The sequence below is a fragment of the Colias eurytheme genome, chromosome 7, assembly GCF_061535395.1.
Source record: "Colias eurytheme isolate Ceu_HAF_F1 chromosome 7, ilColEury1 Martin Lab GWU primary, whole genome shotgun sequence".
Classification (NCBI taxonomy): Eukaryota; Metazoa; Arthropoda; class Insecta; order Lepidoptera; family Pieridae; genus Colias; species Colias eurytheme.
The window spans coordinates 7,263,525-7,284,813 of record NC_142986.1 but is presented as its reverse complement, the minus strand read 5'-3'; the positions used below and the strand labels follow the sequence as shown (position 1 = coordinate 7,284,813).

General features: G+C 29.4%; 1 protein-coding gene across 1 annotated transcript; it reads left to right on the top strand.

The window, feature by feature from the left end:
• Nucleotides 1-10,462: 10,462 nt before the first annotated feature.
• On the top strand, nt 10,463-18,741 carry LOC149907148 (uncharacterized). The gene is made up of 3 exons (XM_090103528.1): nt 10,463-10,569; nt 10,715-10,765; nt 16,090-18,741. The coding sequence occupies exons 2-3, from the start codon at nt 10,748-10,750 to the stop codon at nt 18,271-18,273; spliced, it is 2,202 nt and encodes a 733-aa protein (XP_089959654.1). The 5' UTR covers nt 10,463-10,569; nt 10,715-10,747; the 3' UTR covers nt 18,274-18,741.
• Nucleotides 18,742-21,289: the final 2,548 nt, after the last annotated feature.

Here is a 21,289-nt window from a genome sequence, read left to right as displayed (position 1 = left end):
CCTCTTATACTATAACTTTTATGCGCCGATCATCTACAGTATTATATATAAAAGCTAAAGTATAAGTATTAAAAGTTAAAGTGATAAAGCTGTATAGGAAAATACATACCTATTATCCAATCTCCATTGTAGGTGTGATTATAATGTTTAGATTTCTATGGTTATAATATTCAGTTCCCATTAAAAACGTTTAGAATTACCTAAACCGTCCGTAAAAAGAAAGTCATAGAAAAAAAAAAATATATTTAACGATAAATCATTCAAAAGTTTTGGTTTGGTTAACCGTTAAAGAATATCTCTCGTAGTACTGTATTGAAATACGAGCTTTTACACGAGGCGTCGCTGGCGTGATATCCGGGTTGAAGTATCCCATGTGCTAATCCAGACTATAATCTATCTCTGTACCAAATTCCATACAGATTTGACCAACTGATTTTGCGCGAGAGCGTAACAAAAATACATTCGCACATTCTTAAACCTTCGTGTTTGTATTATTAGTAAGATATTGGTGCGAATGCAATGGTTTTCAACATTTCAGTTTTGTTGAACTTATAAAATTTCTAATTGTTATTAATGTACCAATTCTCTGTTCTGATTGTTATTAATCTACCAATTCAAATATTCTATTCAACTAAATAAAAAGCCTAATCAAATTAAATAAGAAGTAGATTATTTTATCGTATATTTTTCTACATGTGCTATGCGATTATATGAAAAAAATGTAATGTTAATATATTTTATACTCTACATAACTTTCTACTCTACTATAACATTTTAATTACATATAAGCAGTAAATGGAAAAAATATGGCTCAATACAAAACAAACACAGAGATTAAGATAAAAGCTCATGACAGTTAGGTAATCTTTTTAATAAAAATGCTTTTGTCTTTTTAAACAATAAAAAGAGTGAAATTAGCGTTGCTTTAAAGATTTTACGTTTATTATTTAATTGGAAAAAATTTTTTTCGGTAAATAAATACTTTTATTTTATTTATTTATTTTACACTTTTATTATACATTTGATAAAAAGGAAAATAAAATAACATTAATTAGCTTTATGTATAATGGGCCTTATTATTTTAGAGTGATCTCTACCCTTAGGTAAAGGATAAGTGTAGGGAGGCATCAAAATCTTAATTGTATAATAAAATGAACACTAAACAATGCTAAATAACAATAACTGTTTTTAAATGAAACAGAAAATAATATAATTGTTGGACATAGAGCAATTTTAAAGCAAAATAATTATAATTCATGTAATTTTTTATTTTAATACTCAAACCTGAACTTTATTAATTCAATTAGACTATAGAGTCTATAGCTTATTTATCATTAGAACACCGAATGAAACTATTTACCACCAGCTAGAAAAGCAGTTGTTACAAAGAAGAGGCGCCAAAACGACTACATTCCATGGATGACCATTCTCCATACATTAATTAATACTATAGTAAGCTTTCTGAAAAAAGCATTATTAAACTTTTTAATACTATGAGAAATTTTACAGTAAAAGCCTTTACCACGAATTTAGATTGCAATGCATGAAATCATAAAACATTATTATATTAACCCGCGTAACATGTATTTCTTCTTTATCTCTTACCTTGGGCAGCCTGGAAGAGATCGCTAGTAAGCGATAAGGCCGCCTAATGTACCTACCATATTAATCGTCTTTGTATAATTGTAAATATTACTTGGTGTGGTATATTAAATTGTTAAATAAATAAATATTATAAAATTTTACGCCTTTACTACTATATCGTGTCACAATATCACTAACATGATTGCTATCTTGAAATTGTAGGCGTATTAAATATGATTCTTAATTTAACAGATTTTACAAATTATTTTTAGGATAAATATCACAATTATAGATATCATGTATGAGTGTAGTTGGATTTTTTTGCATATTATACTATTAATTGAGACGTAGAATTTGAGAAAGTAGGTGCAGCGCCATCTATTATATTTCTTCTGCACAAGTTTTGCACATCACAAATCTACCAAGCATATAATTACCAAGTCCGTAAGTTTTTACTTTCAATTTTCTTCGATCAGCCATTCATTTCTCGTCAGGTGAAGCAGAGAATTGCTAACAGATGTCACTGTTTACAAAATTCTTCAACCTCATATTTTTGGTTAAAATTGTTTGCGCAACAGTTGATCAACTATGTTGCTGCCCCTCCTCGAGCGAGAACATTTCAACAACTTTGCAATAACTATCAGCAAAATATTAACAGCAATTCCTCAACACGTGGATTTAGTTTTCAATGAAATAAATGATTGAAGAAGAAGGCTTTAGATGTCTTAATTTTTTTACAATTTCATATCATCAGGTTTGTTCATTAATTATGTATTTTTTGTAAAATACTTGTAGGTAAAAATTTAAACAAAAAGATATTTAAATACAAAAATACGTTACTAAGGAAAAGCATTTTCAAACAAGAATAAAAACACAAACAGTGTTGGCTCTTCGTTTACCAGACACATTTTCATGTTTATTACTGTTGCAATAGTAAATTGACATAGTGTTTTCGTAAAAAATATCATCTAATTTAAATATAATCTAATTTAATTTAATTCATTTTTTTTTTATAAGATGATATACATGAGGATAGTTGTAAAATATTTACGATGCAAATACGTTTTACAAGTTTGTGATAATAGTAGCAAGTGCTTAAAGTAAATTTGACTATGGTTGGAATGAAATAATTATATATAACACTTGACCTTAAGTTTTGCATCACGATAGTATATTGATTTTAAAACTATTGCAAATAATGTACATAGCGATGACCAGCAAATAGACACCAAAATTAGAATCTTTCTGTGGTAAGAAACCAAACACAAAATTTCATTATCTTGTGACAAATGAAACAAATGTGTGATTTTGACGCGTTGATTGATTACAAAAATAATAATTTCACTTTTCAAAGACAACAAACGTTGATTTTTTTTATGTTATATACATATAATAATACATATAGGTATTATGAATGTCTTCAACAGAACATTGAACTGCTACCTATTAGGGATTTTAGCTTACGATTAAGCGGGATCGTTGTCAAGCGCTTCCCTATAGTACAAATTACAATAAAACATAAAACTGACAAGATAGGCATTTGTATGAAATAAAATCGTCAAAATATTTGAATACCTTAATAAATTTCTAAAATAAAAAAAACTCAATGGCATTTACAGCTATAAAAATAAAAGAGATCCTTGAATTATTTAACATTAATTTTGAATGATAAAAATAACAAATTTAATTTCCTATTCAATTTTTAATTCGAAGTTATGTCATATTTTGCAACCATGTTGATCATATTAGATAACTTAAACATGTAATTTTCTCTTTTTCCACTTAATTTACATTTTAAAGTTGCACGACTTCGCACAAACTATTAGTTCCTGTTCGGATATGTCTATAAAAACATTTATAGTAAATTATTTAATTAAATTCTTACTACTTCTTTCTACATTTTAGTAATCGATGAAAGTTTAAATTACTATACAATAGCTAAGACTTGGGATGTAATCATCAACAGAATGCTTTATGGTATTTCTCACTACTGTTGTTTTATTGTATTGCGTAAAATATTGTTTTTAATTCCACACACGTGCGATAGAAATCTTTTTATTAACTGACTCAATTACATTCAAACAAAATAGCAGTAATACAATCGACAGTTTGTTAATGACGCCATCATTCATCATCATCAAATAAACGATTGAAACAACTAGAGCACCCGATTACGAATAATTCTCATACAATTACATAACCGCACGGTCAGTTAACGTGACGATTTAGTGAGATCTTAAGAGCAAAGCTCATTAATAATGCAAAGAAAACATCTCCTCGGTTATTACACCCGAATTCATGCATGCTAAGCGATGGTTCTTTTGTGAGTAAAAGTGAAAACTGAGCGCGCGTCATTGTTCTGATTGAAGTCTGTTGCCTAGGTGTATGGAGATTAGTCTGCTAAAGTCAATACCACATAAATGTTGTAAATATATGCTGTGTTTATATTGAGCATGGAAAAAGAGTTGCACTTACTACATAAATCACTTCTATTTATTGATAAAATTATTTAATACACCAACTATGATAATCAAAACGTTTATGTAAAATTGCATATATGTACCTTGTAAATGTACAATATTATTGAAACACTTTTGATTATTGGCTAGAATAAATTTTTATAAATATTATTGAGGGAAAACCTTCTGGTTTTGAATATGATGATTATTATGACATACTAAAAAATTTGCAGATATTCAACACATAACATTGATATTAATTAATTTCACTTTTCTAAGAATGTCACGTTTAAAAATATACTCCTATATAATTTAAATAACATCATCTTTATAATTGATGCACTCAGAGCCAGGTTTCTGGCACATTGGAATTCGTAATATTCCACGTGTTTGATACATGATTTAGTAATATGTTGTGTAACAATTATAGATATTCATTAATTACTTATGATGATGTGTTGATTGTATAATGTGTTCAATGTAATGAGGCTATTACAACGAGACCACCAGAGGCTAATCTATGGTTATTTCGTACTGAGTGCTTTGGCTATATATTATGTGTAAAGAATTAAACGTCAACATGTATTTATTTAATTAACCATTTATGGTAGCACACCATTTAAAATTACAGTACACAGTACATGTACAATAACATGTAAAATCATTTATATAAAAAGCTAAGAGATTATTTTCATTATAATTTGTTATTAAATATTTAAAATAATTTCAATGTTTTATATTTTTTGATAAAGCATTGATGTAATAATTTATTATTTGATGAATAAGATTTTATTATTTTTTTATAATATTTAGATAACTCAAATGCTTTTGATGGCTTATACATTTATTTTAAATACAATGTTTTCTTCTACATTTCTTGTTCTAGAATCGTCAGAGGAGATTTCCGGTTTGCAAAAAATATATAGCTTTCGTAATGCCATAATATCTTGACAATGGCAATGAAATAAAAGATTCCAATATTATTAATAAACTGCATTGTATTTCTGCGAAACGAATTAGTAAAATGTTTCTATTTGACATTTGCATGTTCATTGACCTCTTGATTGATGTGTTTGTAAAGGTTTGGCATTCAATAAAACTTTATAAATCTAGCTGTGCTCCGTGGTTTCACCCGCGTGGTTCCGCTCCTGTTGATCTTAACATGATCATATATAGCCTTCCTCGATAAATGGGCAATCTAACACCGAAAGAATTTTTCAAATCTGGCCAGAAATTCCTGAGATTAGCGCGTTCAAACAAACAAACAAACTCTTCAGCTTTATAGTATTAAGTATAAATAATATAAAGTAGTAAATGGCCAACAAATAAATAAATCGTTTATTTGCAAGTAAACATGGTATACATACAAAATGTATTTCACCGTTAGTTTCTATATTAATTGAGGAATTAAACTTTTTGATCAGAATAATCCAATATAATTAGTAGAATGCTATGCTATGTAAACATAATATATAACAAGTGATCTGTTCTCAATACATAGGTAATAATATTGCATGATAGTCCATAAATTTCAATATTTTACACATATGTGTTTCTGTACATAATCTGTGCATACAAAATGTTCGGGTTAGTAGGTCGGTAGAAACTGTCAAATATGTTGAGTAGCAAGGTAGCTGCAGTATTGCAATGTTAATGTTAAAAGTGTAAAAAACAGTTAAAAATGTATTTGTACAATATATTTAATTAACTGGATAGCATTACGCAAAAAATAACTCAAACAGAAATCGTATATAATATACATCAATTATAATTAATTAATTAACATTTGATTAAAAATGCGTTTTTTTAATTTTGATACACCGAATGCTATAAAAACGGTCTATTATGTAAGGAGAAAAATAGTGAAAATACATACAAACAAAATTAACTTATGTTATCAAATCGAACGCTAAATGCGTTGATGTCTTTTATAGGTAAATAATAATACATTTAAATTTCATATTTTATAAGACGTAATAATATTACGTGTTTCATAATATTTTTCATAAGCTTATGTACCTTCTTCCTGGAATAGCTTTTAACTAGTGACATTCTATTAAAACATTAAAATTAGCAATGCATAATTTAATTCTAAATTTATGTTTATGTATATTGATTTGAAACTATTATATTAGTTGTACATATAAAAGAAAATGTGTGTGTATATTCGTTCCAATCTTTACACTATCCCTTTAAATAAGTACTCTTTGTAATTTGGTAATTATATAATAACATGATTAAAATACTCATTTTAAACATAAACACCAATACAAATAAACTATTTGAAAATATGATATGTATTTAAAATTAAACAATACTTTAATAATTAAAGTTTGAGAGCTTTTCTTCAAACAAAAACCGGTCTTTATTGGTTTTGTTTCCGCCTTTGTGTGGGTAAAAGAAATTAATTGTAAATGTTGTTATACAAGTATCACGATTGCGGTAAGAAAAAACACTCTTTCCGCCAATAAGAATATTTCCTGTTTCTTCATAATTGCTTTATTAGTTAAGTTGCTAATGTAATTCTACTGAAGCTGTGCTTTATGACTCTAATGTTAGATTCACGCAGTCGAGGGTGACGGGCTAGATAGTAGTAAAGTTCCGTGTCCCCTAGTGAGGTAAGGGGCAAATGTGTACATACATCTGTTTCACTGATCGATTTTCTTTAGGGACAAGTAGGTGATCAGCCTTCAGTGTCCTGCCCGACCAAGACATTTTTTTCTCTTCCCTCGGTCAACGCTCACGCATAAACCACTGTACCAAGGAGGCGGACGAGCTAGGTGCTTTATTAAACATAACCCAGTTTTAGAAATACTAGCTACTTGTCTCTGTTACACCCGGTTTGATCCGGAATTTGAACAAAAAAAGAAAATCAGCCCATGATACTTTTTATTTATTATTTTTTTAATTGACAAAGTTTACTTGTTTATAAAATGAGTACTTATAGACATAGATATTCAATCGTGGTTAATTAAAATAATTTTTTTTATATCTGTAGTAAATTGTTGTGTTAATTAGATAATAATATTCTCAGGCAGTTTTTAATAGTATGTTTGACAAAGTATACACTATACAATTAATTGATATTTCTTAACTCACGTCTCGTAATGAACCTTGGTTATTATATGAGTGTTACTTAGCACTAGGTGAATAATACCTTTCAAAAAATTTAACATAATTATAAATTCATCGAGGGTTGTGTAAATAACGAATAATTACGAACTTCGCAAATGATGAAACATTACAAAATTACATAAAACTGAAAAATACCTCTTTTATAATTCAATTATGAAAGTTACTTAGCATATTGCGTCTGAATTATGTACGTGATAGACAGCTCAGTCACGATTCTAGCCATTATAAGTATTGAAAATACATCAAAATATTATATAAATGTCAACAATTCTTTATATTATGGAAACGATACGTCTCCTACAATTAATTGAATTTTAATAAATATGTATAACAAATTCGTCGTGTGCGAATATTTTTAAACCATATACCTATATCCAGAATTACTGTTACAGTACTTCCTAGTACAAAAACAGAAGGAATTCACTAGATATAACTTGCCCATTTTTAGCGTATATTGCACGCTCTGAAAATTATATTACGATTAGGCATGAATGCCTTGTTGATCTAGTGGTTTGTATGTTCGACACATAGATATAAAATATTAGATAAGCAGAAAAATTAATTAACATCTAAAATTTAAGCAATTAGAGGTGTTACTTTACAATGAAAAGAAAATACTGTGTAGGATTTCTAATGGTCATGGCTAAATTTTAAAAAATTTCCACGACTTCGTCATTGGAGTGGCTCAAGCAACACAGTGGAGTTTAGTCGTTAGTCCATTGTTATAGTGCAAGTACCATATAATCCAGGACCCAAAGGCCTTAATTTTTAAACATTTTTCTCCACGTATAAAATAAGGCGTGACTTTGTCTCTGTTGCAACGAAGTCTGATTAAAATGGAATAGAAGAGGAACGTGCGATCATGTGTACTAGGCTGTCTAGCGTTTTTTGTAAGAGAATTAAGAAGATGGAAATTAAAAATGCTCAAAAATTACAATAGAATAGTATGTTATTTTTATGTACAGTTAATTTTTACAAAATGACATTGACACATTCTTATATCTTTACTTGTTTGAACAGCATGAGAAGAAACATTTATTTTGATTTACAACAGTGTCAAATGTCAGTTAAATAAAAATATTATAAATTCTAACATTTGCAACGATTGTAATTTAAAATTATTACAACGATTTGATTATGACAACCGTCATAAAACATTAGCGAATATTCAAATTTAGATGACTTGCGTTATGAATATATTTTCTCATACTTAATCAACTAGTTTATATTGTACTATTGAAAAATAATCTTATTAAACCGTGAGAGTTCCATATCTACCTATAGAGCAAGTGTGGGAAATAAGAATGCCATCCGGCAAGCGAGCAGGAAGTATTTTGCAATCAGTGTCAAATGAGATAACCTTAAAATTAATAATCAAATAATATTATGTCAATGGATTCCTTATATACTATACTAGCTGTGCTCCGCTGTTTTACCCGCAGTGCTCCGCTCCTGTTGGTCTTAGCGAGATGATATATAGCCTATATTAGTCTTCATCGATAAATGGGCTATCTAACACCGAAAGAATTTTTCAAATCGGACAACAACAAACATACAAACTCTTCAGCTTTATAATATTGTATAGATAAGTATAGATTATGCATCGAAATACAATCATCTTTAAATCGTAATGTCATCTTTAATACTTAGATGCAATGCATAAAAAGAAATTCATAACCTCAGTAAAACAATATTAAAACGTTTCATTAAATACGATTTAACCAGCTGTGAAGTACCTATTTCTCAGATATTTATTTGTTAGAAAATATTTTTCTCAATCTAATGGGACAGATCACAGATTACCATACGCAATTTCTTCTTATAAAATTATTGATCATAAAGATAAGCAGACTAGATTTGATCATTTTTATAAGTCAAGCAATACATTAATATTACGTTGACAAATTTATGTCAAATAGTGTAATCTACTGCAAGGTAATGGACTTTAACAAATTATACCACATCACGGGATCTACTATATCAATGCAAGCGTGATATTATCTCAAATTTTACAATTAATATAAAAAGTAACCAAAATATCTGATAAATTTAATAATTCACACAAGAGAAAGCTATCACAGTTCACGTAAAGCACGCCCAAATTAATACAAAAACATTAACAGCATTTTAGAAACCACAGTTATTCCGGCCAATTAATTTAAAATAAACGATTATACAACACTAATTCGGATGAAACAGTCTCTAGCATTGTAATAGTACATAATAGTGTAATTTTTGAAAGAAGACGCGGGAGGTTCCCATCTTTGTAGTTGTCTTAATAAGAGAATACGTGATGCAGATCTGTTTATCGAATGAACGTTTTTATCAATACTTTAACAATTACATAGAGTTATAGAAATGCCTTATTTAAGGGATCCTTTTTCGTTTAGAAATTCAAAATTTATTGAGGTATTGCTAGCGTTTAACTACTATTATGTATTCTGTGGTATTGCCAATGTGCATTACTACTATAAAACACAAAAAGTAACACATAATAATTATTGTTGTATTTAAACGGTACAGATAAATAATTAAAAAAAAACATTTAAAATGAGAATTCTCTCAATATGTTAGTTATTATAATATCTCGAATGATGTTTACCATTCAAAATTCTATTGTATCAGAATTTCATTTACACTTACTTATAAACACGATTACACATAATGTTCAACTTAATTTAAAATAGTTATACTTACTGCAAAATTTACACATTGGAATTATCTCATTACGAATAAATATTATTTTAGCAAATAAGTTTATAAATAGGCGAGATTCTTGTATTGGTTCATCTATGTCTATGCAAATAAATTGAAAGCGCCACAAGTCATGAGATGTTATACGTTCAACTAATAAGGGTGCGACATTTGATGTAGCTTCTTGGAAGTTAAAAATTGTAAGACATCACCATACTAAAGTAATAGATGAATGAGTAAATGTTATATATGTAAATAATTGGAAAAAACAGAATAAGGTAAGATTTTGTTAATATCATATTAAGGTTACATAAGATGAAATTGTACAGAGAAAATGAACATGAACTGTTTTTATTCAAGTTATAAAAATGAAATGTGTGCTAGATTGCGCTACGGTATTTATTTCTAAACAAAAAGCTAAAAATGTAATTACAAAATGAATTACCACATAATGCAACTGGTTGTGTCCTTCTTATTTTACCACAAATTGCATTAGCCTTCGCTCAAGGGCTGACTGTCCTGCCAAGTTCGAGTGAAAGTGTGCAATTACTTCTGTCGTACAAATTATAGTTCGCTTTACTATGAGCGTGCTTTCGGATAGCGCATCTTGTGAACTCTTCCGAGGTATAAAAGAACGTAACATAGTGATTCACGAACCCATTGCTTTACGTATTCGACCACTGGAACACGAAATCAGGTACGGTGATCTTGTATGCTAAAATAATGGAATCGATTTTGAGCTTTTTGTATACAGGATACAGCTTATTGTAGCATGCAGATGCATGGTGTGATAGTGTTGTGCGGTGCAGTGTAGTGATTCAAAGTTTGTTTTCTTTTGACAGAAGTGAAGCGGCTTTTATTATCCGGTAGCAACGATGCGGTGGATTACTTTGGTAATGTCTTTATTTTTTTTACAACTTTATACATTATAGAGAGAACAATGGAATTTAATTTTTTTTAAAGAATAGTTACTTTTTGTTCTAGATAATAAATACTGAAAGCTTTATAATACGATTAAATGTAGAGTAACTTTAATTTTAGAGTCATCAATGTAATAACTAAAGTGAAATTATAAAATCAAGTTTGTTTACATTTATTATTCATTTGTATTTTTACAGAGTGATATTTAATTTGGCTTTAATAGGTACAATACAAAAAATTATCCAAATTATTTCTAAAACTTATTTATCCACAAAGTACAAAATAGACTTCCTTTTAATTAATATCACTTGAACTTTTCAAAAAGGAAGGTCTTGTTTGTTTTAAGAATAAGGATTAGAATAAATCATTTGCGATTTATCTGACGGCTAGAGCAATTAAAACATAAACATCAATTTACTTTAGTACCTAACTAACGAGTTTATAACTTCGATTAATTATTATTAAGTAAACAATATATAGTTTTGTAATAAATTGAAAAAACTTTTAATTGTGTATTAACTTGTTACTGCTAAATAGTCATACGAATCAATCAATGTGAGAAATTATTTTCGGCTTCGAATAACGGTCTAAACGGTACGTTGACAATCAAAAAGCGGCCAGTTGCATCTCTCACCTACATTTTTGTATGCAATCTAGCTTCACTATAACTGATTCCGCGATTGAACTGTACAAGTGATATAAAGTAGCCTGTTTTGCTTCCGATACATGTTTATTGGAACTACTGTATATGATAATAGCACATACATACGTTATATTTTTTAAACTCTAACATTCATGTTGTGCGCACTAAGTGTGCGCAAATTTATTTACTAGGTACTGTCAAAGTATATCTTTGAAGATTGTAAAAACATTTTTGTGGAGTTTTTCCTATGATTTCATAACATAAAAAGATATACTTACATAACAAAATATATAATATAAAATATATATATATTATATATTTTGTTATAAAAGTACCTACTAATACTAAGTACTATTCTACAAACTGATATTCGGGGTCCATTTCATATAATACAAATAATAAAATGAATATTTTTAATCATACATTCATTTATTATATATTAATTAAGCTCTTACTATGCCCGGGATTACTAGTAATAAACAGAGATGTAGCTATCTATAGCTCTTTTGGGAAAATTTTCACAAGCGGTAGCTTAAGCGTAGCTTTTCATTTTATCTAAAACATGTAACCAAACTATAAATCGAATATAAACTCTCTATAATATTGGCGTAAATGAAAAAATATCTATTAACTAAACCTTATACATATTATGTATCGTTTCTTTTACTATTGAAAAATGAGAATGTATTTTGTCATGATCGCAAAACTATTTTTGTTTATACAGTACATTAAATTGAATGACTTATTATTTATACAAACAATTTATATTGTAGACTACAAGATATAGAGACTTAGAGGAAATAGTAATTATATTGAACTTTAATATTTGCAATTCAATTCGATTTGACATTTTATCTGTTTTGGTTCCAACGCAATCTTGTTTCACACTGACCCAGATAATAGTTTCTAAGTACGCGACATGAAAATAGTTATATTGCTTATTGTAAAGAAAATCTAATAGAGACTGTAGACTATTGTAGGATTCTTAATATATCCATCTCCATTATCTCTAAGTACAATTAGTTGATAATCTTATATATAAAAATGAATCGCAAAATGTGTTGGTAAGCGCATAACTCGAGAACGGCTGAACCGATTTCGATAATTCTTTTTTTATTATATTCCTTGAAGTACGAGGACGGTTCTTACGTAGAGAAAACGTAAATATGTACCACGGGCGAAGCCGGGGCGGACTGCTAGTCAAATTATAAAACTCACTATACGATTAGTGCGTCAATCAGTCAGTATCATCTCATATAGTGTTATTAATTAAAGCTTACTGACCCATGTACTTATACAATAAATTGTTGCAAAATTTATACCACATTGCACAGAAAAAATCACAATAGGCGTCATGTAATCAAATAATGTATAATAATAAATCTCCCGGCCTACATTTTTGGAAGAAAAATAATTATAGTATGTAATTATAATATTGCGTAACGAACAATGATGGGATATTAGTCTATTTTGAATGGAAGTGTTGATTGAGGTTGCAATTACTTAAACCAGACAATAGACATTTGTTTGGGCGAATTGCTTCATTGAATTCAATATAATATGTTGTACATCATTGTTATAACAATAAGTCATGTTATTTGATATCATTACATTTCAATTTGGCTCTCTTTTAACACAGGCTTTGCCTAGCCTGCTATTCTAATATTGTAAAATCAAAAGGTGCAATAAAGATTTTTTTTTATTTCTACTAAATGTGAGTGTTGCAAGTTTATAAATAGAATCGACGATGCTGCTAGAATTCTAATGATCGATAATATTTTACGAACTTTTTTTTTTAAATCTTGGATTTGTACTTTTACTCGTTTCCAAATCGATCGTAAATTCACAATGCATATATAATTTACAAGTGATTGAATTGTAGAGTTTTATTAAAGTTGACTTTTTACTTTCTTGTTTTTGTTTTGTTGTTGTTTTGTATGTATTGAACAGAAGGAAGTATTAATTTGAATACCTTAAAAAAAGGAATTGAATTAATTCGACGTTTGAAATAAATTCTTAGTGAGAAAAAAAGGCACGTGTGTTTGAAACCAATATTTATTGTTTTTATACATGTAAAAAGTTTGAGAAAAACGATTAACACAATATAGCATTTTGATTACAAAAAAATTATCTTTGTATTACTGGATTTAGGCTTTAAAAGTGTGAACTATCATGATTCATGAATTCCGTTCGATAAACTTGTACCGTCTCTTCCTATCTGAAAAACACGCATTAACCGCTGTCATCGCACCGATGCAGATGACCACTTGATCGTGGATAATGATAATGTTCTATGACATATCACTAGGATTACGGCAGGAAATATATTATTCAGTTGCAATCCCGTTGAATACTTTCTCTTTTATGTCGATTTATCGCGAAACTCACTTTCATCTCGCTTTACCAACACGTAATGTGCATCATTTGTGCATGTTTGGACGAATATCTTCGTTTATTTGAGATAATATCTAAATGCAAAGACTGTTCATTAAGTAAAGTTAGAAGAAAATGTTTTGTATATTAGAATGATGAGTTGCTAATTAACAGTAAGCTGAGTAGAGTAGTGCGCTGTAGGAAAAATGGAACTTGAGTCTTAGCTAGCTACTAGTTATTATTCTGTAGTCTTAGCCAAGAAGTAACGTAGTAATTTTTGTTTTATCACTTTGAAGACATAGTATGCTATTAGTATTTAAAAAGTTACAACTATTAAATGAAATTGAATTTGCCACAGACAATTCACATTTTAATTTTTTTGCAGAGAAATTTTATAATAACGATTAATAACAAATTGCAACGACATTGCACACTTTTACTTAAGTACTATCATTATTAATTCCTTTAGTATTTTGTTCAGTGTATTTTTCCTGTTTAATTTGAACCCTGCCATATTACCATGCAACGTATAATGAAACTTTTTTAATTAGCTTTAACAAGTCGTATAAAAAACGGAAGAATGTATTATATAAATAGATATTATCCAATACGCAAAACGTATTATATCATGCGCTGTATGAATTAATTTAAATTTTAATTATGTGAGTGAATTAATAAGTTAGAAAAGCACAGGGCACGCCGCGCCGGGTCGGTTGTATTCATAACTTGAGAAAATGATTACATAAACACATTTATAAATGAGGTTGTATGAGTGGGCAGAATTATTTATATCTACGTGAAAACAAATCGATCGTATAAATTAGGCATATTTTGTTTTAATTTTTATTAAAATACTACCGTAATGCTTGAATTAAAACGAATTATAATGTAATATTAGATATACTACGCATAGGATAAAAAAGACGTGTGGCACTCGGGGACTGCCGCGGTAAAGCTCTCTGTGGTAAAGCTATTGCATAGCATGCCTTCAAGCCACACTTCCGAGCCCGTTGGAGTGGGGAGCGTGAGGTTTTTTCGTTACGGAATTTCTCGATTCGGTCCCCGCGCTCAAGGCCCGCGATAGAAGCTATGCAATAGCTTAAAATTCATTTGTAATAAGCATCTACTAGGTATGTGCTTGACCTGATCTCTAAGAAGGTACCTACATTGTATAGTTTACATCACATAATATTGCTATTAATGTGGTTCAAAAAACAAACAGATGTAGGTAAAAAGGTCTCAAATGCTAAATAATTTTCACAAAGTAAATATTTTAAGTTTACTCTGCAGAGAAAATGAGTGATATTTACATTAAGTTATTTCCGATTTCTCAACCGATGGTCGTATTTGTGTTAGATAAAAAATTAAATGTCACTCTTTTTCTCAAGTTTTTTTATGAGGTAAATAAATAAAAAAAACGAATAAAACCCGCTTAAACTCATGAAATTAATGTACCTATTGTCTTTGATCCTTGATTAGTGTGCAAAGTTTGAATTAAACCTGTCCATTTAAAGTGGGTTAAAATCGATCGATCGAGTCGGTTACTTACAAATATATAGGTGAAACTAATAATAGCCTGTAACCTGTTAAAATCCATAGGTTTTTCGTTATTAATTGTGTCAAATTAAGATGAAATTAATTATGTTAACCATATTATATGTGAAATATGCCATGAATTGCAATTTTTTTTGTGGTTTTCCTCATTACCTATCTAAAATTGCGTCAGCTTAATTTTACGTCGGTATAACATTAGACGGTTGAGATGGCATTCTATAAACGTACCGCAGTATGTTGTAAACTCTGTCATATATTTAAATCCGTGTAATGTATTATGAGCTAACTCAACGTTACTTTTATTGCATAAATTGTGAAGCAACTAAAATTTCTCATCTTTAAGCCTACCGTATGACTTATTGCCAAGATTTACATTATATAAACTTATGTGTTTGTACACATTACAACAGAATGCCTGGAAGCTTTATTTATTTATCGGCAATATCAGATTTCAAGCAACTAAAGTATTTGCATAAAATGATATTACTTATACATAGACACGCAATACTAGGTACAATAACTATATTTTTATATTGTGTAATATCTGTTATCATAAAAAAAAATTAATAAACTACATAAATAATAATACTATTAGCAAACTAGAAGCAATAATTTTCTGTGAAAGAATTGAGTGGGATTTTTACTACGAAATATCCACTGTTTTGTGGGGATAAATGAAAAATTATTTTATAAAAAATAATAATAATAATTATTTTTCAATTTCAGATATTATGCTGCACGATGGTTGCTATAACAATTGCCGATCCGGAACCCAAGAAATACAAGCCAGGCGCAGTGGAAAAAGATAAAAAGACAGATGCACTCAGTGATGACGAAAGAAAATTTTTACGAGAAGTCGAAGAAAAGTTTGGAGTAAAGTCTGAAGTTCCCAGTGCGAAAAAGGGCGAAGTAGAAATTAAAGAAGATGAAGAAATAAAGAAGAGTGGTAATGATACGAAACCTGCAGAACAAAAATTGACTTTCCCCGCTGTTATTGCCATTGAAATAGTCAATGATACTGACTCTAAATATAAAGGAAAAAGAACAATTGATGCCAACCTAGGGTATGGTTATAAGACAAATAATGGATATACTTACAGTTATTTTGGTAAATCAGCGCAAGATAAAGGAAAGTTTATGATTTATCCTTATTCCCAAGAAGATATTCCTGGACATCAAACAATCTATAATTCTGACTACATGCAAGTTGGCAGCAAGTATCAAAAAACGACAACAAATGTAGAAATACAGCCATCGCAAGCTTATGAACTAGTGCCTGTTAAAGATGAGCATTCATCTTATGATTATAAGAAACCTGAGATTGAATTCAAGACTCCTTCCCCACCCGTATCACAAAAATCAAATGATGCACCTTCATCAACTTTGTACACTACATACAACGGCCAAGAATTCTCAGGCTTAAGTGCGCAGTTTCCTACTTTAATGCCGAATTACTTTGTTAACCCCTCGCAATTACTTACCAATCCCCAATATCAAAATGCAGGATTAACACAAGACGTAATAAGTTCACACCAGTCTCAGCTAGGTCAAAGAATAGTACCTGTATTAGTATTAAGAATACCAAGTTCTTCGATAAAGAATCCTTCAGCTGAGCTTTATGCAAATCTGCCAAATAACTATCCACTATCATCTTATCTTAATAATGTCAATTTACAACAGTTAGTTAATCAATATTTCAAAAAACATGGTTATTCCTTTGCTCCTCAAATCATGGCTTATCAAAATTCTCCAGTTGCTCAAACTGAGAGCGAGCCACAACATTACGCTAATCCATACGTTAAACCTTCATACACCCAGTCTGATTACTCAGGCGTACAGTATTCTGCTGTTAAACCGGTAATGGCTAGATATCCTTCAACAAATAACCAACCCAAATATTTTGTGCCACAGTCTCAATCTCTCTATCGTCAACCATCGCAACAACACTATGAGTACCAATATCAATACGTACCACAAATGGCTGGGCCGTCCCATCACTACGTTCAACCTCAATATCAACAGCCGGAACATGTACAGCAGTACCAAACCTTGCACACTACAGTTCAACAGAGTGAAAACGTTCCAGAATCATACAATGTTGAGTACAAGTCACAAGCGGCTAGCCAAGAAGCATTGCCAGCAAGCTATGATGCCGCTAGTGTAGAGCAACAAAGCAATATTCAGTCAGGTCAATCGTATTATTCCTCAGCCGATACAGAAGCGGCTCAGTACGAAGAAGAAAGAGAAAACGTAGGGTATTCCAAAGAGGCAGTACAGTCAAACTACGACCTAGCTAAAACAGTTCCAACTTCATATTCATCAAGTTCAACAAGTCAGAAAGATGCTGAAGTATCAGTCTACCCCTCACGTCTTATTCACACTGAGCAATATGAAGAAATCAGTGGGGGTAATCCAAGTCAAGATGTATATTCCTACCAATCGCAAGCCGCCGCAAGTCAGACACCAAAAGGATTTACGCTTTCCGAAAACTACCCAAGCAAAGATCATACAATAGCAACAGTGTTTCCATATCCATATAATGCTCCGCAGAAGCCGACACAAACCGTTCAAACTGTAAGCTATGTAACTCCTATGCCATCTGCAAAATATCAATCTCAATATAGAATCATGGTACCGCAAAGAGTATTCAAATCACCCTCGAGTGAAAAGGTATCTTATGTCAATTCGATGCATTATCTTCAAGCTGGACGTTATACTCAAGATCTAAATCCTGAAGAAGAATATTCAGTTAGTTCACAATACGTACCAGTAGCAAGCAAACCTTCATATTCTCGTAATTACCACTCTCTTCCGAAAAGAATGTCGAAACCAGACAACAAAATGGAATCATCTGTGAAAGTAGCAGTGAAAAAACAAAGCGAGAGAAGTGAAAAGAAGAAGTCGTCGTAAATTTAAAATTGTGGCAAAAATGAACTGTAAATATAGATGGTAATTAAATGTAGTCAGAGTAATGTCATATTTATACTTAAGAGTGAATTATTGTTAACGATAGTATAAGATAATAAAAAATGTTAAACTTACTTTTGGAAATAATCAGTTTGTAGTTAGTCAGAACTGACTCTATATAATTTAATTATTAGAAACTTTATAGATATCATTGTATTCGTAGTATATAGTGTACAGTGTACACATTCGACAAAGGTTTCTAAAGAAAGGCTTCACACTAAACATTTAAAAAAGTAAGGAAACTTTGGAAGAGTATTATTCAAATTTTATTGAAAATAATTAATTTATTTTACGTCAGTATAAATGACAACATCTGACTGTTAAAATGTGCAATATTTTAAAAATTACTTATAGATTAAATGAGACGTTAAATTGTTATTTTTAATAAAACGATATTTAAAATGTTTATAACTTTTTATTTTCCTATAACAAGGAGATTAACCTAATAGAAAAGTTCAATTATAATTGATTAATATGCAAATATAATTGTTCAATTATAATGTTCTTAAATGTCGATATTTAATTACTTAATTACCTAATGCATTGAAGCATTAAAATGTGAAACAGAAACTTTGATACAAATATATTGGATCAAACTGGCGTTCTAAGTGAATGGCTCATACAAATGAGTTTGACATTTTGAAAAGTAGGACTGTATTCGTTAATTTACATTTTACCTATATAAAGTCTGGCTTACCTTCATACATAACTAATACAGATTGCTATTTTCTGTTCTTTTAGAGTAAATATTCTGATGTCAAACAAATACCATATAATTTACCAGCTAATCAACTTAGTATTATGCAGTAATCTAATATACAAATATTATCTCTACTTGATGCTTCATATTTTCAATATTGTCCATTTAGGATTATAACAATGGTTTTGGACTCCCACTCTATATGAAGACCTCGAATCAAACTGATAATAATTAAATAAATTAATTATTAAATTAATATATAAACGTAGAGAAGTGAAAAATCTGTCTTTTTGATCCCATATTATTCTTCAATCAACGCACATATAATAATATAATTTCTCAAAGATTATTATAACCTATTAAAGGGACGGTGAAACAATATTTACTATTGTACTATTTTAAGAGCAGGCTATCTGTATTTAATTTTGTAAGACTTTGGTATGAAATACAGGAACTGTTTTCTACTTATTAGCGGTAAGAAAATCTTGTCAGAATATCGGATGATACTAAACCCAAACCAATCACGTGAGCTCATCAAAAGGAATATTCCTTTTAACAATTGTAGATGAATTTGAGATTGTAATGAGAACATTTCATAAAAAATAAGAATGTTTAATGGACTATTCATTTTCCTACCATAAAATAATTCAATAGAAATAAACAACTTAAAATTTTTAAATCTAGTAATAATGGTAAAGAGATCATAGAAAATGTATCTAAATGAGAGCGTATTTGATAGAGTTTGGCCTTCTTCTAAAGATCCTCTTAACCTCTGACCTCCATATATGAGACGGTCCAAACGTTTACATATTTGTCAAACTATGACAAGTAGTTAAGAAATTTTGATGCAAAAGATAACCGAAAATTCTTTTCTATTGGCCTCAAAAATAAGCATTTAATAAATCTACATCTCTATACGTTTAATTAATAATTTTGTGTTTAAATAGAGTCACAGATATAATGCAGATTAATATTTTATTTTTAGACACGATAGCAAAGCTGTTTATTTCTATGTATTATTTCGTAGTTACAATATATTTTTACCTACTATAGGAACTGTCCCTATGTTCTTGGTTTTTTCCGTTTCTGTCTAAGGTTTCTGTACATTTATTATTTTTTCACATAAATTCATCACATACTTGACACAAAAAATATCACAAGTTACTTTTAAAAAAGATAAGCTTAAACAAAAATATGTGTTGGTTGATGTGTAATAATTTAATTTTTAAATAAAAAAAATAATACAATTATAAATTATATTTATTGATACATTCAAACGCTATCGAATATTAAATTTGGTAAAAATATTACTTAACCTTCTATTTTTAAGTTAGCAATCATGAAGTTATAAAAAATATCTGTTAAAATTTGAAAAGGCTTGGAAACCTAAAGGTTTACCTCTATATGCAGTAGCTATAAATATAAACATCAAAATAAGTTGTTTTTGTACAAATAAAATTGTCCTTCTATCATAGTAACTACTGATATCAATTTTAATACAAAGAGATAAACAAAACTTAACATGTAGTAGTTAGTAAAAAATAAATATTTGATAAACCACTCAGATTCCTGCCTTATTACCTACCTAAATATATCTATTTATAGTTATACATTTCGGCTTCCTGAATCGAGTGTCACTAATGATAAGTTAGTCGCGCCCTTTCCTGATTCCGCAGAGCAATGCGGACCGGACGACCAGGAAGGAAATACGCGGGGAAAGTAAAACCTTACTTCTTTTGGATGTTGTCTAAAGCTTGGCCTAGGAAAGAATTGTTGCGTAAGTGTGGCATAAAGTTTTATAGACCAGTAGTAGTTAATCATGCTGTTTACATTTGTCCTTCCGGATTAATTGTATGATTTTTATGATAATAGTGAGAGAAATACAATTAGGGTTAAGAGAAATACATAAACTACATATAACGAATTGACCATGTACAAATAAAAAAGAAAAAAAACAGTAATTCTTAAGATTTTTAATGATTTTCACATGTTCTAGTTAAAAAAAAAACAGTATTAAATAACATTCATTAACTTAAAAATACAAGTGTAATGTTTTGTTATTAAATGTGTTTAATCTTAATTAATATTATCCAACAGCAGAAATACTTAAGATTAAAAAGCGTATCGTTTATTTTCATGACACACAATAAATCGTTTTAAATGTTTGTAATTAAACAATCTTACTGGTTTTCACACAATTCGCGTGCGTAAAACGAATAACAAATTATATACATATTATCTGTTCATGATCGAGATTAC